Source organism: Hemiscyllium ocellatum, chromosome 1 (assembly GCF_020745735.1).
Source record: "Hemiscyllium ocellatum isolate sHemOce1 chromosome 1, sHemOce1.pat.X.cur, whole genome shotgun sequence".
Taxonomy (NCBI): domain Eukaryota; kingdom Metazoa; phylum Chordata; class Chondrichthyes; order Orectolobiformes; family Hemiscylliidae; genus Hemiscyllium; species Hemiscyllium ocellatum.
In genome coordinates, this window is record NC_083401.1 from 42,107,297 (window position 1) to 42,131,026 (window position 23,730).

The window sequence follows — 23,730 nt, forward strand, 5'->3', positions numbered from 1 at the left end:
CACTATTAATAAACACTGTTGGCAGGATGAAGCCCTAAAGTGGCTACTTAAGGGTCTTGATTTGTTCTCCAGGTGGGAATCATTTGGGCAGGCATGCAGCTCCAGACTTGGTGGGAGGACACTGAGATTTCCATTCACCCCATCTCACAAACCCTACCCCCTCAGCCCAACTGTCTCCAGAGTTGCTTTCAAGGTTGGACTATAGTTGGGTGTGTATTATATTCTAGGAGACAGTAAGGTCTGCAGATGCTGGAGATCAGAGTTGAGAGTGTGTTGCTGGAAAAACACAGCAGGTCAGGCAGCATCCGAGGAGCAGGAAAATCGGCGTTTCGGGCTGGAATCCTTCATCATCATTTCTTCAAAACTGAGTATTTCTGGCATTTTCTGTTTTGTTTACCATATAAAATGCAATTTTTCTTCAATCAAGCCATCTTCATTCTGGGATGAATGATACGCTTGTCTCCCAGACTGGATTTTTATTCTTTAAACAAAGCTAATTTTAGTCATAACGAAAAGATAGAGTATAACTGCTCTAAACAAAATCCTTAATTTTGCATCAGAACAGGAATAAACCTTTTGGCTTATTATCTACTTAATTAGATCATAGTAAACTTTGATTCCACTCCATTCACACACTGTTCAATATCCTTACAAAATCTACAATATTGAAAACAAAAGGTTAGCTATATTCAACAGAGCAAGAGCAAACAGTTCAAAGTTTGGGAGAAGATTTGTAGCTTGGGTGCTTGTTGTGGTTCTGTTCGCTGAGCTGAGAATTTGTGTTGCAGACGTTTCGTCCCCTGTCTAGGTGACATCCTCAGTGCTTGGGAGCCTCCTGTGAAGCGCTTCTGTGATGTTTCTCCGGCATTTATAGTGGTTTGTCTCTGCCGCTTCCAATTGTCGGTTCCAGCTGTCCGCTGCAGGGGCCGGTATATTGGGTCCAGGTCGATGTGTTTGTTGACAGAATCTGTGGGTGAGTGCCATGCCTCTAGGAAAATTCCCTGGCTGTCCTCTGTTTGGCTTGTCCGATAATAGTAGTGTTGTCCCAGTCGAATTAATGTTGCTGGTCATCTGCGTGTGTGGCTACTAAGGATAGCTGGTCGTGTCGTTTCGTGGCTAGTTGGTGTTCATGGATGCAGATCGTTAGCTGTCTTCCTGTTTGTCCTATGTAGTGTTTTGTGCAGTCCTTGCATGGGATTTTGTACACTACATTGGTTTTGCTTATGCTGGGTATCGGGTCCTTTGTCCTGGTGAGTTGTTGTCTGAGGGTGGCTGAAGGTTTGTGTGCCATGGTTTGTGAGTCCTAGAGGTCGAAGTAGTCTGGCTATCAGTTCGGAAATATTCTTAATGTATGGTAATGTGGCTAGTCCTTTGGGTTGTGGCACTGTTCACCTCTATCGACAAAACCCTAGCCAGAGAAACAATAGCCAACCTGCTGGACATAGGTTCCTCGTCTTGTTGTCTGTTCTCTATCAACAAAGACTGCATACTCAAACTACTGGACCTGTGCCTTACAACACACTTCATATTCAACAACCAAATATATGAACAAATCAACGGCACACCCATGGGCTCACCCATCTATGGACTCATAGTGGAAGCTGTAATGCAAAGATGAGAACAAACAGTCTTACCGCAAATTCAACCCAAACTCTGGGTCGGATATGTGGATGACACCTTTGTAATCATTGAAAACACAAATAGAAAAAACACACTGGATCATCAACGTCACATTCACAGGAATCAGATCCAGTAGAGAAGAAAAAAAGGATAACCAACTCCCATTCCTAGATGTGATGGTACAGAGAACACCGAACGGAGAATTCACCACAAAGGTATACAGGAAAGCCACACACACAGACCAAGTCCTGAACTATGAAAGCAGCCAGACACACACACACACACACACCAGTACACCAGAACTGCAAAAAGAGGAAGAAGAACGCATATACAATGTATTCGCCAAAAACGGATACCCATGCAATTTCATCAAGATGCCTAAGGGAAAGACAACGGAATGAGGACATGCCACAACCCAAAGGACTAGCCACATTACCATACTTCAAGAACATGTCTGAACTGACAGCCAGACTACTACTAGAGTCTAGACTAGAGTGGTGCTGGAAAAGCACACCAGTTCAGGCAGCATCCAAGGAGCAGTAAAATTAACGTTTCGGGCAAAAGCCCTTCATCAGGAATACAGGCAGAGAGCCTGAAGGGCCAGACTATGACCACTAGGACTCCACAGCACACAAACCAACAGCCACTCTCCGACGACAACTCACCAGGACAAACGACCCGATACCCAGCATGAGCAAAACCAACGTAGTGTGCAAAATGCCATGCAAGGACTGCATAAAACACTACATAAGACAAACAGGAAGACTGCTAACGATCCGTATCCATGAACATCAACTAGCCACAAAACGACACAACCAGCTATCCTTAGTAGCCACACACTCAGATGACAAACAAGATGAGTTTGACTGGGTCAACGCTACTATTATAGGACAAGCCAAACAGAGAACAGCCAGGGAAATCCTAGAGGCATGGCACTCATCCACAGATTCTATCAATAAACACATCGACCTGGACGCAATATACCGGCCACTGCAGCGGACAGCTGGAACTGACAATCAGAAGCGGCAGAGACAAACCACTATAAATGCTGGAGGAAACAACACAGAAGCGCTTCACAGGAGGCTCCCAATCACTGAGGATGTCACCTAGACAGGGGACGAAACGTCTGCCACATAAATTCCCAGCTCAGCGAACAGAACCACAACAAAGAGCAAACAATGTTAATCACCCAGATTTTCTGACGGCACTTAACTGGCATAACTGAAAGTTGTGTTTGAGTGCTCTGTGAAGTCCTTATTGTCCATCGCAGACTCTGAAAGAATTGCCCTGGAAATTGAAGATTATCTTTGGTAATTCTCCTGAACCTGGAAACTTCCGAAAGTCTGCTCTAAATCTGAAGGTTCAGATTAAATTAAGTAAATAATTACTCCAATTGAAGGTGGATCAAGTCCAGAATGGGTGATGTGGGGTGTGGGGAGCACAAATATGTCTATTCTGGAGCAGAAAAAGGGTGATCAGGTCTAGCAAAGCAGGAACTGGGTTGAGGGTTGGGTGAAGTTACGTTTGACAATTAAATACTTTGATTAACTTGGCTATTCAACTGAACCCACGCTTATCTCACAGCCCACTGGCCTGCAACTACATTTAACCTCCCAAACTGTGACCTTTCTTGACCACACCTCAGATCCCAACCTTCTCATCACATCCAGAGGAGCCGATACCCAGTCTGGATCGGATCTGTCTCTACCCATTAAATTTCTCTCTATCTTTCTCCCTGACCGCCCCGCCCCCACCACCATCACCACCGCCCTTCCTCAGGCCCCAACTCTCACTGGACCTGATACCCATCCTATACTGTACCTACCCTGATCTACCCTAAGTATTGTATGACTTGTATGGCCTACTTATTACCTGGCACCCTACCTTCCCAGTACATTCACTTTTTTCATTGTCCTTATGTATTTACCTTTTGACAGCAGCTGTCAAATGGGCCTTTAAATTTCAGAACAGCTGACTATTGTGAAAAAAATTGTCTGTGCAGTGTGAGAACTGTCTGAATAGAAATATAGCTCCATATTTCTCGAGGAAATCTGATCGGAATCTCCTTTCAGAAATGTGGTGCGTTCTTCTGTCATACAAAGAAAAAGTGGAACCACTCTTCAGAAAAACTGACTTCATGTTATATTTAGAAGTGTAATTGTGTTTGGTCAGAGATGATCTGAAGAGAAATGTCTGTGTTTGGGTGTAAGGCAGAAGCGAGTAAATGTTGATGGTTGATGATGCAAAACATATTAGGTCAGGTAAAGCAACAAAAGATGCCTTGAGAGGAACTGTAACTGGCAGTAGAGAAACCATTATCAACACTATTTAAAGCAAAGCAGTTGTTCTATTTGAAATTATTAATCCCGATGTTGACAGCATTTATAAGGTGCCTAATTGAGGACGTGCAGTCTCCTGAGATGAGCCATGATTTTATTTTTGTTTAAATATTCACTTACTGGTTGTGAGCATCACTGGTATGGCAAGTACTTATTGCCTAGGCTCTGGCTCAGAGAGACAACTACGTGCTGAGAGTCTGGATTCATGTGTAGGCTACAGCAGGTAAGGAAAGCAAATTTCCTTCTCAAAAGAACACTTATGAACCAGATGGTTTTTATGGCAATCGCCAGTGGTTATGTGGTCACAATTTGGCTGACTTTTTATTCCAGATTTTTTTTATTGAATCCAAATTTTACCTCTGCATGGTGCAATTCGAACCCTTGTCCGCAGAACATTAGCCTGGGGTTCTGGATTACTAGACCACTAGTGACATTACCACTGTCATTGCCTCCCTATGTTGAATACTGGAGCAGGCTCGAGGGGCTGAATGATCTCCTGCTCCTATTTCATATGTTTGAGATTCTGATAGATTTTACAGATGTGAGTACATATGTATATATCCGCCCTTTAGAGTTCATGGCTTATAAACCCAAATTACATAAACATTATGAATGATGTGACCGCCCTGCATGCTGTAGACTGTCTGGATTCTACATTTTTGCCATTTGTATTTCACCAGGAGGTGAAAGATCAGAGAATTAGTAATAAATTTTGCATTACTTAAATCTGCCTTTTCTACCTTGTTTGCAGAAGAACAAAGAGGAAATATACACCAATCAGACCCTTGAACCTGCTCTGCCATTTAATGATCTTTTACTACATTTTTGCACAACTGAAGTTCAGTGTTTTATAAAGGTGATTGTGTTATCAATCAACCATGAAGTCCTTGGTCCTATGGTTTTTTTTATCATTTCAAAATTAGAGCATTCTAACTGTATTCAATGGTAGGTTTTCTGTTCAGTTAGAGTTTGAAATAAATCAGCTTTTTCTTGCTGGAGCATTTGTGTTTTCAAAAGTACTAAATGCAAGTATCTGGATTTACAGACAGCTCTTAAGGTCTTACATATATTTGTAATCCAATTTCTAGTTCCTGAATACTGGTGTTCAATTGCTTACTTTGAGATGGACGTGCAAGTTGGAGAAACATTCAAAGTGCCATCCAGCTGTCCTGTAGTTACTGTTGATGGATATGTGGATCCTTCTGGGGGTGACCGCTTTTGTCTGGGGCAGCTTTCCAATGTTCATAGAACAGAAGCCATTGAAAGAGCCAGGTAAAATATAATGTGTGGGGGAAGCAATGGAAGTGTGTGTTGAATGCAATTTATTGGACTTGAATATAATATTTCAATAAATCATTATAGTATAAAACTGTTTAAACCTAGTGTCAATAAAGAGTCATACAGCACAGAAACCTGTCCAAATTTGTACCTGTCCAAATGTCTTTTCAGTGTTGTAATTGTACTCACTCTATGTCTTCCCCTGGCAGCTCATTTTTATACACTACCATCTATCCAAATAAGTTGCCCTCTGGTCCCTTTTTAAATCCTTTGCCTCTGACCTTAAACCTATGCCCTCTGGTTTTGGACTCCCCTACCTTGACTAATCACCTTAACTCTGCCCCCATAATTTTACAAACTTATATAAGGTCACCACTCTGCCTCCTAGGCCAATATCTAATATCTTTTAATTCAGGAAAGTTTCAGCGACACCAGAGGAAATCTTACTTGCTGTCCAGTTTTGTATATTTTCGTTCCTGCTACTTTTAGTGGGAGGGAAAAGTGAAGATTGCAACTTTGAAATGTCTCTGACCGCATATGCATTTGTAGCCTCATGAGAGGAATTCTGAGAAATTGGTGTTTTGATCACCACCTGTCACAGCTGATCTGTGTTAGTGAGGCCTCCAGACCTGGGCTGTTAGACTACATGTAATTTTGACAGGTTTGTTTATTAAACAATGACATGTTTGAGTAGTTTTATGACTTTAGCCTTCCCTTTTTCATTTGCCCTTAGTTCTGCAATGTCATCTGCCCTCAATACTCTTCTTCCTGAGATGACTTTTACATGTTTCCTCTTCCATTACCTACTAATAATAGCCTCATCCTCCTGTGCTCACAGCATTTAAATTCTGTCTCTTAAACACTTCCCCTTTACTCTCAACAAGATGGTCCTGAGGATCCATGTATTTGACTGTTTTATTCACACTAGCTAATATAGCAGATATTTGAAACATCTACTTATCCAATTGCATTACATAATTTTTTTTAAGCACAAAACTTAAGTTGTTCAATTTTGATTATTGCAAATATGTGTGTTAGACTTCTGGTTAGTGCTCAGTCAGATTACAAGCCCAAAAACAAATAAGTATGTTAGAATTTAATAAGGCTGACGCCATAAAGCAATGAAACTAATGTGTTTTAGCCAAGTTACATGACTAAGTGGAATGTACAAAACAAACCTGCTGGAAATAGGATGTGCGTTCTCTGAGAGTGTTGGCAATACACTTGGTTTCTTCACTTTCAACCAGCATTGTTTTGACTATTTTTCTTAACTGAGATTTCCCATTAGTGGTTGGTTCATAGCCAGTACATTTGCAATGTCTTGGGAAACCAATTCATTTTCAAGTCATTTAACAAAATTATACCACAGTAGTAGTCCAGAAATGGAAATTTGACATTGTTTTTGATAAATAGGAAGATGTTTAAAGCTACACAGGCATGTAGAAAAGAATGGTCGATCATCAATTCTGGATTTTCCGTTGTTTTTAAAAATGTGTGTAGTTAATTAGGACAGTGCATTTGATTTTTTTGTCGGAGAGGGGTAGTTTGAGATGAAATATATGGAAGTTGAATGGGATGATTCTGAAATATTTTAAGACTGTTCATGTTTCTTTCAACATTTAGATTTTAATTCAACCTCTTCATTGCTTGCTTTCTTTTGCTGTCAGGTTGCATATTGGAAAAGGTGTGCAGTTAGAGTGCAAAGGGGAAGGCGATGTCTGGGTGCGGTGTTTGAGCGACCATGCTGTCTTTGTGCAGAGCTACTACTTGGATCGAGAAGCTGGACGTGCTCCTGGCGATGCAGTTCACAAGATTTATCCAAGTGCATACATTAAGGTTTGTTAAATGTTCTCTTATATTTTCATACGCTTGTATATATTTTTAAAAATGCTTTTAATTACTTAATATGTAATACAGCTACATTCTTCCTAAAATATCATTCACAGTTTTGTTCACCTTTCTGTTTTTCATTCCTGTGTAAAGACCGCATCTTTTTATATTCATATACTTTTGATTGTGAACTGAAATAGGGAAAAGGCTAATCTGAAATCAGAACTTTGAAGGAACTGTTGCACTAATGAAAACAAGTTACTGGAACTCATTTCCTGTTGTTTATGTTGCTGCTTTCCAGGCTGTGGGGCAGATGAGGTAAGATGCCACCTGGATGTGTACACGTTGAGATTCAGCCAGCAACTTGTCGTTGGTTGGTTTTTGCAGTTATGAACAATTGTGAATGCCATAGACCATCAGCCTGAGAACAACTCTGTTTTGTTTCTGGACAGTTGAACAATTATAAATATGAGCAATTCACTGGGAGAAGCTTCAGACTGAGAAGAGCATGCTCTGTTTCTCTATCTAAAAGCAAGTTAGTTTTCTTTCCTCTCCACCAGTTGCTGTAAACAGCAACTCAGGGACTTTGTAATGAGTGTACCAATGTTTCTTGTGCAGGAGTGCAAAAACCTGGAGGAAGATATTTGAAGAAAACATTCTTGTGAAGCAGAAGGGATGTCTCATTGAACCAGTGAACTGGCGCTATTGAGCTGTGTTTTCCCCTTTTTTTTTCCTCTTTACTTGTGCTTAATTCTGATCAAAATCCATGAAACTGAAACTTCTGCTTGTCTCTCCCCAACCGTTGTGTAATCTGCTGAATATTTGTAGAATTATCTGATTTTATTTTGCATTTTGAGCATCTGCAATGTTTTGCATTTGTAACTTACTTTTGCATATTTGTATGAAATTAGGTCTCTCTTTTGAAGGCAATAAATTCGGTACCATCCATCTTTCCATGTAAATGACACTGAGAAGTAGCTGCTTTGTTTGTTTCTATATAGCCTGCAAAGTTATAATTCCCTTCTTTGTTGCTGTCCAAAACTTGATGCAGTGTTAGAGTAATTTGATCACAGTAATAAATATTTAGTTGTCATTTTCATAACATCACTTGCCTCTCTCCCAACCTTGGCTCACCTGCTAAAACTCTCTTCCATGCTGTTGAAAGCTCCACTTCTAGTTATTTCAATATTTTCTTTGCCTGGCCCCCACATTCTCCAGAATCATCCAGAACTCTTTCTGGCCTAATACTTTTCTTCACTAATTTCTGTGTTTTACAAATGGCCACTTGTGCATCTTGAAGAAGGGCTCATGCCTGAAACATCGATTCTCCTGCTCCTTGGATGCTGCCTGACCTGCTGCGCTTTTCCAGCAACACATTTTCAGCTCTTGTGCATCCTGTCTTTTTTCCCTTACCATACAATTGATGCCTTCAATTAATCAAGCTTGCCTTCTGGTGTTCAGTGCTCAAATCCCTTTGCTACCTGATGTCCTCATCCTCTAGACCTACTTTGATCTTTGGCTGGACTTTTTTTTTAATGATCGTACCTCCATAGAACTTACGACAATTTTTCTATATTTTCGTTGCTACTGAGTTGGGAAATCAAACGTAAGGAAAGCTTTAAAAATAAAGTCACAACGCATTTACATGGAAAGATGGATGGTACCGAACTTATTGCCTTCAAAAGAGAGACCTAATTTCATACAAATGTGCAAAAGTAAGTTACAAATGCAAAACATTGCAGATGCTCAAAATGCAAAATAAAATCAGATAATTCTACAAATATTCAGCAGATTACACAACGGTTGGGGAGAGACAAGCAGAAGTTTCAGTTTCATGGATTTTGATCAGAATTAAGCACAAGTAAAGAGGAAAAAAAAAGGGGAAAACACAGCTCAATAGCGCCAGTTCACTGGTTCAATGAGACATTCCTTCTGCTTCACAAGAATGTTTTCTTCAAGTATCTTCCTCCAGGTTTTTGCACTCCTGCACAAGAAACATTGGTACACTCATTACAAAGTCCCTGAGTTGCTGTTTACAGCAACTGGTGGAGAGTGGTGCTTGGACGTTGTGGTTTGTGCAGTTAGCTTTAACTCAGCTTCAAGTTGTCAACAGACTGAAAATGTGTTGACTTTAGGGATGAGCACCTTGATCATTGGAATAAATGTGATGAATGGTGTAAGGGCAATAATAATCGTTAGGGGAATGTAGGCTAGTGACATGGGCAGACATATGGCTGATGCAATCTAACATATGTACATGTGAGATGAGTATTTTAGGAGGGATAATGGGTAATTGAATTGTTATGCAGCTGCTTTATATTTAATATTGATTGAACGATTGTGGATAAGAAAAACTTCGCTTCAAGTTTCAGGAAGAAAAAGAGAAATTTTTAGCGAGTTCATAGGAACAGGAGTAGGCCATTCAGCCCTTTGAGCCTGTTCAATCATTCAGTAAGATCACATCTGATCTGTGGCCAAATTTCATGTACCTACCTTTGACCAATATCCCTTAATACCTTTGCTTAACAAAAATTCATCTATCTCAGATGTAAAATTAACAACTGATCCTTCATCTACTGCCGTTTATGGAAGAAAGTTCTAAGCACTACCAGAGTGTTTCTAATATCTCTCCTGGACAGTACAAAGGGAGTAAATCAACAGAGGCCCTCGACAGCGGACTATAGAAATTGCAAGACAGATTTTAAGAAAGCAATTAAGAGAGCAAAAAGGGGACATGAGAAGATACTGAGGTAAAATTAGGGAGAATCCCAATGTATCATACAAGTGTAAGGGAAAGTGAATAACTGGGGAAGGAATCAGGTTTTTTAGGATCAAAGTGGGGAGCAATCTGTGTGTGGGACTGGAGGACATCGGCAGAATATCAAACAAGTACTTCACATTCCTCTTTACTGAGGAGGGGTATGAAGGTACAGAATCTGTAAAGGGGGTGTTGTTCTTGGGTAAATTAACATAGGAATGAGGTGGTATTGGAAGTTGTAATGGGCTTGAAAGTGGACAAACCCCAGGACTAGATGAGTTGCATTCCAAGCTACTGTGGGAGATGAAAATAATTATAAGGTTCTAACCCAGATGTTTGATTCCTTTGGCCATGGATAATGCCAGAGAGCTGGAGTCTGCTGCTGTTGTTCCATTTTTCAACAAGAGTGGTAGAGAAAATCAGGGAATTACAGTTCAATGAATCTCACTGGTAAGGAAGCTAAAACTTCTACAGGAAAGAATTAATATATACTTGGAGAGGCAATGTTTGATCAGAGATAGTCAGCAGGGCTTTGGCAGAGGGAAGTCATAGCTCACAAATTAGTTTGAAATTTTTGAGGTGGTGATCAGGTGTGAGTATTGCTGTTTATGTAGTTTGTGGATTTTAGCAAAATTCTCCAACATGGGAGACCGATATAGAAGGTTAAAGCACATGAGATCCAGAGTAACATTAACATTGGCTTCATTGTTGAAGAGTGTTTTTGTATCAATGTCCAGTGGCATACTACAGAGAACACTGCTGTGTCCCTTATTGTTCATGATATATGTGAACAATGTCTTGGGTTGCAGGAGAACATAGATGGATTAGTCAGATGGGCAAATCAGTGGCAGATAGAATTTAACCCTGGAAAGTCTGACCAGGTGCATTTTGATAGAAGTAACAAGACAAGGCAGTACTGAATGAATGGCAGGACACCAAAGTTTAGAGAGATCTTGGGGTGCTTAACAGGGTGGTTAAGAAGGCATTTGGAGCTCTTGCTTTTATAGTGGTGGCAAAGTTTGTAAGAGCTGGGTGGTTATGTTGGAGTTGTATAAAACCCTATGTTTATCCACAGCTGGAATACTGTGTGCAGTTCTGATCATCACATTTTAGGAAGGTGATGACTGCACTTGAGGGCATACAAAAAAAGATTCACTAGCATGTTGCCTGGGTCAGAGCATTTTAGTAATGAATAGATACGGTCAGGTTGTTTCTTTTAAAACCGGGAAGGCTGATTGGCAACCTGATTGAGGTGTATAAGATAATCAGGGGCATGGACAAGGTGAATAGAAGGCAGCTTTTCCTCTTAGCTGAAAGCTCAGTAATTAAGGGCCATAATTTTAAGGTGAAGGGCAATATATTTAGAGAGAATTTGGGAAAAATCATAATCAACTAGAGGGTGGTGAAAAACTGGATTATACTATTTGAAAGGGTAGTTGAGATGGGCAATTTCACTGCCTTTAAAAGTATGTGGTTGAGCACTTGAAATTTGATAGCATTCCAGGTTTTGAACCAAATGCTAGAAAGTAGGATTAGTTTAGGTTGCTCAGTGCAGACTCAGTGGGCCAAAGGGCTGCTTCTAGGCAACATGACTGACTTTTGAAGACTGGAGTGGTTTCTTTTTTAAAAAAAATTCCTGAAACTTGCAAGATCCTGAAGTGTTTTGAGATGGGAGATGTGGAGAGAATGTTTCCTGTTCGGAAAGAATTTAGATCTAGGACCACTGTTTAAAAATTAGAAGTTGCCTGTTTGCAGCACATTAAGTGAAATATTTATCTGAGGGTCATGAGTCTTTGGAACTCTCCTGCAAAGGTGACAGAAGCAGTGTGCTTGAATAACTTTAAGGCAGAGATAAATAGATTTTTGTTAAACAAGGTGTTGAAACGTCATTTAAGATAGGTGAGAATGTAGATTTGAAGTTCTCATCGGCTATGATCTTATTGAATAGCAGAGTAGCCATGAGATCTGAATGACCTACTCCTGATCCTGCTTCATACACACAAATATAAAGAGGGAAGCCTGTTAAGAACAAACTGCACATCAATTTAGGGTGAAACCTATGTATTGTTTTGAAAGAGCATCTCAAGCTTGTGTTTCCTGAGCAAGCAGTATCCTTAAAATGACAGTCAACTGGCTCCCCTTCTTTATTTACCAACCTTGTTTCAGTTAGTTGATTTGAAAAGAATCCTTTAGCTTCCTCCCAGAAGCAAACGAACTTGTGCTTTAAAAGGTGCCAATTTAACTGGGGGCTTTTTTTGAATTAACAAAAGGTGTGAGTTTATTAATTACTACACCTGAGAAGAAATACTAACACCTTATATTTGACCAGTGTACTGTATGAGCACTGAAAGAAAGAAGTTCAATAGCAACAGATATGCGCGCAGTGTCTGAATTGTTCACGAAGAGTGGATAATCGAAGCTTGTGGCCCATTGCACTGGAGGTTTCCAGTGGCATTGAAGGTGGTTGAAAGGTCAGTTTCATGATCCCTCAATTTGCTGATTGCTTGAGATTCTGTAGTTCTGATTCCTTTCGACATGGATTGGATTATAGCATTCAGGGTCAGAGGGAATCTATTTGTCCTCTTTTATTTGTTTATATGGCTTGCAGCTCTCTGAATAAAGTAGGGGCAGAGGGGGTAACTTGGGGATGATTCTTAGACTGACTGTCATAGAATATTAACTCTCGAATACAAGCTGTAGATCACAGGATGTTCAATCTCACTAGTACAGTCCAGTAGAGTTGTAACTAGATTTTGAAACCCTCGCCTTCAATATTTCTCAAAGGGATAAACACAAAATTTGTCTATGGTCTGGTACATGATCTACAGTGGGATGTCTTGTTACACAGAGGTCATCAGTCACTCGATAACAAATGGCAATAAATGACCTCGAAGAGTGTGAAAGAGGAAGATCTATTAGCCTGGTAGCTATCATCCAGCTAATTTAAGGAAAAAGAAATACTTTTCCATCAACAGCTTTGCACATCTGCTTGACTAACCACCTGATGAAGGAGTGATGCTCCAAAAGCTAGTGCTTCCAAATAAACCTGTTAGACTATAACCTGATGTGTGATTTTTAACTCTGTCCACCCCAATCCCACACCGACCCCTCCAAATCATGGGTTTTAATAGTTTAAATTGGCATCCAATAATTTGATATTATTGTACCTGTCACATCCAACCTTCAACTCTTTTAGTGTATTAGTTAATTTGCAGCTTCGTTTTCAAATGTTTACTAGAATTTGGATAGCATTATTCATCCCCAAGGTGCAATGTCAATATCTATTAATCTGTATCAGTGGATAATCAACAATACATGATAGAATGTCATCATATACCAATGGTTAGTGCCTTACCTAAAGCACTGACCAACCTATTATTACTTTGCATATTCTGCTTGCTAATCTCCAAAGATGCAGGTTAAGCTGAAGATCAGAGTTGTTGATGAACGCAAGTACAATATTGCTGAGATGGCGTGATACTGATGTACTTAAAAGACTGCTACTGTTAGCCATGGTCAACATTACACTGTACGCAGTGCCTGAAGTTCTTGTGTATGACTGTTGACGATATAAAGACTAATCTTTTTATTTTTCTGTATTTTTGATTTTGGAAACTGAAATTGGTAAGAACAAAGATGAGGAAAGTGAATGCGCTAAATTTTGTGGATGGCGCACCAATGTTCTCTATGGATCTTAGTAAGGTCTTTGCCAAGGTCCCGCACGGCAGGCTGATCATGAAGATTAGGTCGCATGGGATCCAGTGAGAACTAGCAAATTGGATTCAAAATTGGCTCGATGGTAGGAAGCAACGAGTGATGGTTGTTTCTCAGACTGGAAACCTATAACTGCTGGTGTGCTGCAGGGATCAGTGCTGGGACCTTTGTTATTTACATAAATGATTTTGATGTGAATGTACAAAACATGATGTAAGTTTGCGGGTGATACGAAACTAGGAGACATCGTTGATAGCGAGGAAGGTTATCAAAAATTTCAGAGGGTTCTTGATCAGATAGGCAAGTGGGATGAGGATTGGCAAATGCAGTTTAACACAGATGTGTGAGATGTCTCACTTTGGAAATTCAAACCAAGGTAGGACTTATACAGTAAATGGTAAGGTCCTAAGGAGTGTTGTGGAACAGAGGAACCAAGGATTGCAAGTACGTAGTTCTTTGAAAGTGGCCTCACAGGTAGACAGGGTGGTAAAGGCATTTAGCATACTGGCCTTCATCAGTCGAGGTATTGAGTACAGGAGTCAAGATGTTATCTTACAGTTTAGTGAAGCTGAGCCTGGAGTATTGTGTACAGTTTTGGTTACCCTGCTGTAGGAAAGATCTAGTTAAATTGGAGTGCAAAGAAGATTTACGAGGATGTTGCCAGGACTAGTACGCATGAGTTATAGGGAGAGATTGGTCAGGGTAGGACTTTATTCCTTGGAATGCAGGAGAATAAAGGACCTTATTGAGGTTTATGAAATCGCTAGGGGCATAGATAGGATGAAAGCATATAGTCTTTTTCCCAGGTATGGAGAATTGAAAACTAGAGGGCGTAGGTTTAAAGGAGAGAGGGGAAACATTTAAGAAGGACCTTAGGGGCAACCTTTTCCCACACAGGATGGTGCATGTGCTGTACTGTTCTATGTTCTATATATGGAACGGACTGCCAGAGAAAGTTGGGCCAGGTACAATAGCAACATTTAAAAAACATTTGGACAGGTACATGGATGGGAAGGGTTTTGGGGGATATAGACTAAATGCAGGCAATTGAAACTCGCTGAGTGGGCAACATGGACCAGTTTCCATGCTGTGTTAAAAATAATTTTAGAAAATGGGTGATAGGTAGGGGTTGAGGATGACACAGTTTGCAGTTTGCAGGGGTGTACAGAAGGTAAAAACCCCTGGAACATAATGTGAGGTTATGGACTTTACAAGAAGAATAGAGAAGCTGATTATTATTTAAATAGGGAAAGACTGTAGAAACGTATAGTATAGCGAGATTTGGATTCTTTGTACATAACAAAAAATCTGGTGTACAGATTCAGCTGGTATTTGGAAAGGCAAGTAGAATGTGAGCCTTTATTTTGAAGAGAATGGAATATAAGTTTGAGAGATCTTGCTAAAACTACATAAGGCAGTAATCAGATCACAGATGGAATGCTGTGAACAATTTTGTGCCTCTTCTTGGAAGCACTCCAGGGAAAGTTCCGTAGGCTTTGGTACAGAGGGTCTGTCTTATGAGGTGAGCTTGTATAGGTTGGGCCTGGACTCACTGGAGTTTAAGAGAATGAGAGTTGATCTTATTGAAACATACAGGTTTTTTTAGGGGATTTAACAGGGTAGATGTGGAAAAGTTGTTTCCCCTTGTGGAAGAGTCTGGGTTGAGAGGGCATCATCTCAAGAGTAAGAGGCCATCCAGTTAAAACAGATATAAAGAAATTACTGTTCATAGGGTAATGATTCTGTGGGATATTTGCCCAGAAGGCTGTAGAAGTTGGATGATTGAAAATAATCAAGGCCGTGAATTTTTAATTATCAAGGGAATCCGGGTTTACGAGGAAAAGGCAGGAAAGTGAGTTGAGGAATTTCAGATTAGCTATGATCTCATTGAATGGCAGAACAGATGCAGTGAGCTTAGTCACCTACTTTCTACTCCGATAGCTTATGGGGAAAGGACTGATTTAGAAATCGAGGCTTGTATAAGGGATTGCTGGAAAAGCGCAGCAGGTCAGGCAGCATCCAAGGAGCAGGAGAGTCGACGTTTCGGGCATGAGCCCTTCAGGACTCCTGAAGAAGGGCTCATGCCCGAAATGCCAACTCTCCTGCTCCTTGGATGCTGCCTGACCTGCGCATTTCCAGCAACACATTTTCAGCTCTGATCTCCAGCATCTGCAGTCCTCACTTTCTCCTTGTATAAGGGATTGCCACCACATGTTGTAATTGCTGTTTTTGCTTGCTGGTTCAATTAATTGGATAAGATTGGTTCCAGACAAACTTGAATCAGGGCTATGTACACAGTGTAATTCAGCCGGCAACAAGTAATCAATTGATCTGTGGAATGCTAGCCAGTTGTCGATAACAAAGGCTTTCTACCGACCAAAAACTCTGTCTCCCATATAGTTAGACAGCTCAAGAATGGGAGCAGTATTGTCTAGAAGGTTTCCAACCTCAAGTGGTGGGGTTGGTATCCTTTCTTCTTCAGTAAAAACACCTAAAGCTTTACGAAAGCAGTTTGTTCTCTCACCAGTTGCTTTAAGCTGTGGCTCTTAGCTAATAAATCAGAGACCTTTATAGTTTGTGAACCAACCACTCCTGCAAAGAACTGAAATCACCTGACAAACGAAAGGATAATCTTAGTAAGTCGTGTGAACAGGGGACATTGAACTGCCTTCCTGGTTTTTCCCTCCACCCATAACAGTAATTTTTTTTGCGTATATCTACGTGTTTGTTGAAGAGTTCATAAGGGGTTAGAGTTTTAACCAATCATTATGTTGACAGTTCTTGTTTCCCTGTAATTAGAATCTATTTATTTGTAATAAATTTTGTCGAGTACAGAAATCTGGTCTGTGCTTTCTGCCAACCTCGGTCTAAAAAGGCAGGTAAGTCAGGGGATTTTGTGTGCTTTCGTAAGATCTTCAAGGTTTGTGATGATCACGGGAGTAGTGGGGGTTTGATTTTCAGCACAAGACATTGTCAGTTTATTTGCAAATCACCCAGCCCTCCCTCATACTGAAACATTCGAACCACGCTTTGTCCCATGCCTCAGAACTAAGTTAAAGACAACAGCTATGGTCAGTCATGCTTAAATAAAATGTTAACAAGAAATGTACAGTATGGCACTGAGCTTTGGTATGTGGTTTACTCATTCTGTAAATTCTGGGTGAACACCAAGAGTTTTTCTACAGATCGGGTGTGATATTGGTTGCTTTTCCCAATTTGTTGCTATGCTCTTAGCTTCACGAGCACAATATTTATACAGGTCTTGCAAAATATTTGACATTCTGTGCAGATGATTCGAGTTGTGAGCTTCTGTCGAAATAAATGTTCAAATTTTGAGCTAATAATATATTTTCTATTCAAGAGATCCATTATTTTTGTTTATGTTTCAGGTGTTTGATTTGCGCCAGTGTCACCGCCAAATGCAACAACAGGCTGCGACTGCTCAGGCTGCAGCCGCAGCTCAAGCAGCAGCTGTTGCTGGAAATATCCCTGGACCAGGTTCAGTAGGAGGTATCGCTCCAGCAATTAGTAAGTCACCATGGCAGTGGCATTTGCTATTTTGCATGATATGTAAAGCTGAGATATTTGCCTATCAAAGTTTATTCCTTGAATACCCTAACTTTATTTTTCTTGATCCACATTCTCAGCATGACTGCTGAGCTCAACTGCTTTAATGTTTTGGCGAAGGTGGGGGAATGGGGGTGGGGTGCCATATGTTGTTTTTTTTCTTGTTCAGTTATTATTTAATCTGTGTTGCTGTATGGTCCTGAGCATGGTTGAGACTAGTATGGTTGAGGGTTTAAATTATGTTTTCTTTCTCGCTTAATGAAGTTCTTAGATGGTGCTTTGTATTTTAGTCTTGTTCTTCCACTTCTCTTGGCTCAAACATGGAAGACTTGCCATCACCAATCAGTCTCAAATAGTTTAAACCTCCTTTATTACACTCTGGTACCACCTTTTGCAATGCTGAATGGTTCCAGATTGCACATGAAATTTTGGTGTCTTTTTTTCTGGTGAGAACTGAGAGCCCAAGTTGTAGGGTCTTTTATTGATTCTTATATGGTCCCTGTCAGTGTCTAAGTACCCACCTTTTTGAGTTTTTCCTACCATGCAGATTAATTTTGTCTGATTACCTTGAACTTATCCATGTGTCCTGCTATAATTTCCTTAATAATGGTTTCTAACATTTTCCCTGTGATGCAGATTAAACTAACTGCCTGCAATTTCCTGGTTTTTCTCTCCCTTGTTTTTTCAGTAATAGAGTTACATTCGCTAACAGCCAGTCTAATAGGACAGATCTTGCATCAAAAGTATTTTGGAAAATTAAAACAATGCATTAACTATCTTACTAGCCATTTCTTTCAAGACCCCACACCATCAGGGTCAGGTATTTGTTAGATTGCAGCTCCAAAATTTACTTTTCTGATTTTTTTTTGAGTTCCTCATTCTTTTCCATATCCCAATTTATAGCTGTTTCTGGAGTGAAACTTGTATCTTTGGAGAATGATTAAAAAATACCTGTTTCAATTCATTTGCTGCCATCCTATTGTTCATATCAATTCTCTAGATTCACTTTTGATTGGACTAGTGCTCACATTAGCAGTTTTATTTTAAAATCCTATTCTCAACTTTTATATTTCCAGGTTGCTTTTTTGTTATCATAGTTTAATTGATTTGTTTAGACAGAAATCCGTTCAGCCAGAGAGAAACGGTCTTTAAAAGTAGAGGTACTGTTAGTTTAACAGTCTCCAAAACCGTTAAAGCAGAAGAGAGATTCCTGAAAAGAAATAGCCAGAAGCAGAAGTCTTTTGAGGTATCAGAGGGAGGGACATCAGCCAGGAAGGCATGTTAAATTGTAAGTGAGCGGAATGGCCTCCTTCTATATATTATGGTTTGCAAAATTTTAAGGGTCTTAATTAGAGACATTAACTAAAGAAAATTGCTTGACATGAGTGCTCAAACCTTATTGAAAAAGAAATTGACCACAGCTGTACTGGAACTGAAAACTTACAAGTGGATATGGATGACACTTCACTCACGTTTGAGTATCTGTACAAATTCCAACTAGTTCTTGGATAATGTCTTTTTGTCTTTCGTATATAATAAACTTTATTATAGACAATAGGTGCAGGAGTAGCCTGCACACATCTATTCACATTAAACTGCATCTACCATGCATCCGTCCACTCACCTAGCCTGTCCAGGTCACCCTGTATTCTCCTAACATCCTCCTCACATTTCACCCTGCCACCCAGCTTTGTGTTATCAGCAAATTTGCTAAATTACTTTAAATACCTTCATCAATGTCATGAATGTATATTGTAAAAAGCTGCGGTCCCAGCACTGATCCCTGCGGTACCCCACTGGTCACCGCCAGCCATTCTGAAAGGGAGCCGTTTATCATTATTCTTTGTTTCCTGTCACCCAACCAATTTTCAATCCATGTCAGTATTTTGCCCCTAATACCATGTGCCCTAATTTTGCTCACTAACCTCCTATGTGGGACTTTATCAAAGGCTTTCTGAAAGTCCAGGTATACTACACCCACAGGATCTCCCTTGTCCATCTTCAGAGTTACATCCTCAAAAAATTGTAGAAGATTAGTCAAGCGTGATTTCCCCTTCATAAGTCCATGCTGATTCTGAACTGTCCTGTTACTGCTATCCAGATATGTCATAATTTCGTCCTTTATAATTGACTCCAGCATTTTTCCTACCACTGAGGTCAGACTAACTGGTCTATAATTCTATTTTCTCTCTCCCTCCTTTCTTAAAAAGTGGAATAACATTAGCCACCCTCCAACTCACAGGAACTGATCCTGAATCTATAGAACATTGGAAAATGATCACCAATGCATCCACGATTTCTAGAGCCACCTCCTTCAGTACCCTGGGATGCAGACCATCAGGTCCCGGGGACTTATCAGCCTTCAGACCTAACAGTCTCTCCAACACCAATTCCTGGCAAATATAAATTCCCTTCAGTTCAGGTCCTTCAGCCACTATTACATCTGGGAGATTGCTCGTGTCTTCCCCAGTGAAGACAGATCTAAAGTACCTATTCAACTCTTCTGCCATTTCTTTGTTCCCCATAATAAATTCACCCGTTGCTGTCTTCAGGGGCCCTTTTGTTATACATTGGCAACCTCTTGTGAATATTTTTCGTGGCTGAATACCTTGGTAAACAAGATGTTTTAATCTGCAATCTGACTTGTCTCTTAGAACCACTAGCTGAGTTCAGACAGAAGGGACAATTAAGAGATTTCATTGAGGTTTTCAAACTTCTGGTTCTGGTTGGAGCAGAAGGGGAGCAACTGTTTGTTTTGGATGGGGTGTGTGTTAGGGGGGAAAGCTACAGGAAAGTGGTAGGACCAGGTGGGAATATTATTCTTCTGGCAATGACATGATCAGCTAAATGACCTACTTTACTGCTGTAACCATTCTAATTTTGGACAGAAAACACGTTTTCTTTTCAGATCTTGCCCAACTTGATTTCATTCAAATTCTGTGTTTTTATTCCCAACAATCTTAATCGCAAAGAATTAAATTTTGTGAAGCAATTGCATTAATTTTTGTTTCATTTTCAGGTTTGTCTGCTGCAGCAGGAATAGGAGTTGATGACCTACGTCGTCTTTGTATTCTCAGGATGAGTTTTGTTAAAGGCTGGGGACCTGACTATCCAAGGCAAAGCATCAAAGAAACCCCATGCTGGATTGAAATTCACCTACATCGTGCCCTTCAGCTGTTGGATGAAGTACTTCATACCATGCCAATTGCAGAACCACAGCCCCTGGACTGAGTTCTTCTGCAATAACCATTGTCTTATTTTGGTGGGGTGGGGAGAAGACTAGAATTCAACCTTGTTAATAAACTGATGTATTTTACCATTGTTCAGCATATTCTTTGAGAACAAAAACTTTTTTGGTAGATATGGAGAAAAAAAGCAAGCAGCAAAACTACTGTTTATTTCCTCTTTTCAAAAAAAAACTCAGTATTCAAGCTTGTGTCTTTGTTTCTCACTTTGATACTCCACAGTATGATTCACAGTCTGTATTACTTAATCCAGACTGTGTTAGTTACCAATGATGGTTATCCTACATTCAAATGCTGTGAAATTGCTTAATTTGGTGCTGTGCAAAACTATTTAGGTGATTAGCTTAGCCACCTTTCTCCAAGCCCAAAGCTGAACTGAAGGGCTGGGTTAAAATGTGGGCAGTGTGAGGGTATCGTTGTTTTAAGTTCTAATCAAGTTGCTCGTAATGCATTGAAAACCTTAATAACTAATACCTCCATGCCAGAAAAAGCAAAACTAAGTGGGGGAGAGGACTTATTTTGATTTAGAAAACAACTGTTTTCTGGTTTACATTTTTGAAATTTCCAGAGCAGTCAAAAACAGGTTGTAAAAAAGATGGATGGCAACCTCATTTTGAAAAATATACATGCATTACAGCTACGTGGCCTCTCTTTAGCCACACTTTACAGATCCAGGCTTTCTTTATTTGAAAGAACACCTGTATTTGCACTTTATTCAAAAACTTTCTTTTATAGTGCACCCTTAAGGTAGATCTCCTGTACAGAGGGATGTTTGTATTGTACAGTTTGTTTATCACCTTCAATAATGTACTTCGCTTCTTCATTTTTCTTTAAATTTTCTTTTTTGCATGTGGGTCTGGCCATTGTTTACTAACATTGGCTGCTTTGGCCAAAGTTTTCAAATTATGCACAGCTTATGACCAGAGACGGGAGGTTTAAGAAATGCTTGTTTCTGATCTGGAAGAAAAATTTTAAAAAGCCGTATATTTTTTTACAGAAATCCAGGTCTTGTTCATAACACTAAAAGCGTGGAACATTTTCTTGTGCTATTCTAGTGCATTTAATGCTGAAACATCTGTTCATTTCTCTTGGTGTCATTTCTTTCACCCCCTCCCCAAAATAAAACAGTTCCATTTTTCGTATGTTAGGGATGATAAAGAAAAGGGTTTTTTGTCGTCATCTTTCCTGTAAGAAATGCATTTTTTTGGCATTAGATTACTACATTTTGTTAAGATCAACACCAATGTTTTGTAGCCAGATCAAATTTTATCTTACCCTGTGTGTTTTTAACACATTCTTAACTGTAGAAATGGTAGATTGTTTTTTAAAAGACCACCTGCATTGTACTACTTAGTTTATTTAATATATTGAGTACCAAATTGCTTCTTATCTGAAATTATTTCCACTATTATTACCAGCAGTGTTACAGAGTGCAAATATCTAAGCACATGGAGCCTAAATTTGAATGGTTAAAAATCTGTAATTGTACCGTTAAATCTTTTCACAGTACAGGTGGACATTATACAGTAGTTTCATATGCTTGCCATTATTTGCTGAAATCTGAGTTGGACAAGTGAGAAGATGCACCAAAACTCTGTGCCTGTGAACATTTCAGGTTATTGAAATCCTAGTGACAACTTTTGAGTATTCATTTAGGAGCACTGTATTTGCTGCTGTTCAACGTATCTGCTGATTGGTTTCTGTGAAATGTATTAATATCCCAATTCTTGTTGAAACCAAATGTAAATCAAATTGCATCTTTTATGACACATGCTTGTAATTTTTACAGGAGTTAAAAATGCAGATCAGGAGTTACCAATTTTGATTTTCTTAAAAAAGTCTGAATAATGAAACCAATGACTATGCCTTTGAAATAATTGTCTGCCAAGTTGGAAGTTTAGGAATCTAGGAATGTAGTGAATCATAAGAGCAGTACGGATTTTCTTTCTTGTATACCCCTCTTCATGTATTTGAATCTGGATCAACTTCTGCTTTCTGGTTACTAGCTATTGTTGCAAATGACATGCTATTGTAAAGTTTTAAGGTGATTTGCTAAGGTGGCGGGGAGAGGCAGGGAAATTGCTGATAAACTTGTTTTTAGCTCTCCCTTTTGATGTGTGTATGTGTGCACATTTTGCAAATCTTTATACTAAGCTTCGGCACCATTTGTAGAGACTACTAGGATCGAAGTATTATTAGGATAGTTAAAAACAAAAAGTATATGATAAAAATCTGAAATGCCTATCTAGGAATAGTAAAGACAGCCCTTTTTCTTACAGTAGAGTTGCATTGGGTATGCTATTTATTAAAATTAACATGCAAAAGGTTATGTGCTAACTTTGCAGGGGTTAGGTTAAAATAATGAGGTCAAAATAATTGAGTGCCTGTCTCATGCGATTAAGAAATACTTTCATTTGAATTGGGAGATAAAAATACTGATTCATGAAAACTTGTATTATGCATTGTGGATGTTTTGAGCTTTATAATTTTCTTAATCTAAGTTAAAAGCATCCAACTTGAAAATCTGATTTAAAAATAAACTTCCACTTTTCCCTATCACAATCCATCTCCGTTTTTACTTCAATTGTGTCAGACGTTTGGGTCCTTATTTAGTTCTCCAAATAAAATTACAGACAGAAAATAGGCATGGAAAACTGATCTTTTAAATCCAAACAATGGAAAAAATATAGCATCTGCAGTATAATCCTTTGGAAATGAAAGATTGATTTGAGTAGGAGGACTATGATCTGACAGAATTTCATTTAAAGATCAAAGGAGAAATATGCAAAAATAGTCACTGCATGTAGATGTGAAAAATATTGTCTGTTTTAATAAGTTAGATGCTATCCAAACAAAGACCAATACGTTATATAAATTTATGGTATTGAACTAGCACGATGTTAACATGAGATACCTTGTGAGTCAGGCATTTTGACATCTGTGATGTTTAGTCCTTGTTGGATTGATGATGGGAATGGCATTGACAGTGTGCGGCAGCAATGGAAATCTGTCTGGAGTAGAACACTTGACAAAATGTCACCAGTTCTGAATGGAGCAAGTAATGTATGCATTTTATCTTTTAAGCAACTAGTATAAATAAAATGTTCGCAAAGTATACTATTTCCTCCTTTATTTTATGGTCTAGCCTATCTCTTTTTAAAAAGTATTGAAGTATCTGAAGTCAGTAATTCTGTTTAAGTTGAAACATTATTAAACTTTCTCATATGATGTGGCTGATGCAATTATGTTCTTTAGGTGTAGACTGCAATAAACGCTTTGCAGCTGCATCATAACTCTCGATGTACTTGATTTGTTTTGACTGCATTAATAGATCAAAGCTGTAACTATCCTGAAATGCTGCTGCATTTTTATTAGCTTA

At 39.3% G+C, this 23,730-nt stretch overlaps 1 protein-coding gene across 1 annotated transcript in view; it reads left to right on the top strand.

Moving 5' to 3' along the window:
- The window catches only part of smad4b (SMAD family member 4b), a 100,732-nt gene extending 77,266 nt beyond the window's left edge, over positions 1-23,466 (top strand). The window contains exons 9-12 of the mRNA XM_060850447.1: positions 5,048-5,231; positions 6,905-7,073; positions 16,929-17,067; positions 20,126-23,466. Coding sequence (XP_060706430.1) covers positions 5,048-5,231; positions 6,905-7,073; positions 16,929-17,067; positions 20,126-20,337 — 704 coding nt within the window. The 3' untranslated portion in view covers positions 20,338-23,466. The remainder of the gene's footprint in view (positions 1-5,047; positions 5,232-6,904; positions 7,074-16,928; positions 17,068-20,125) is intronic.
- The last annotated feature ends 264 nt before the right edge of the window (positions 23,467-23,730 follow it).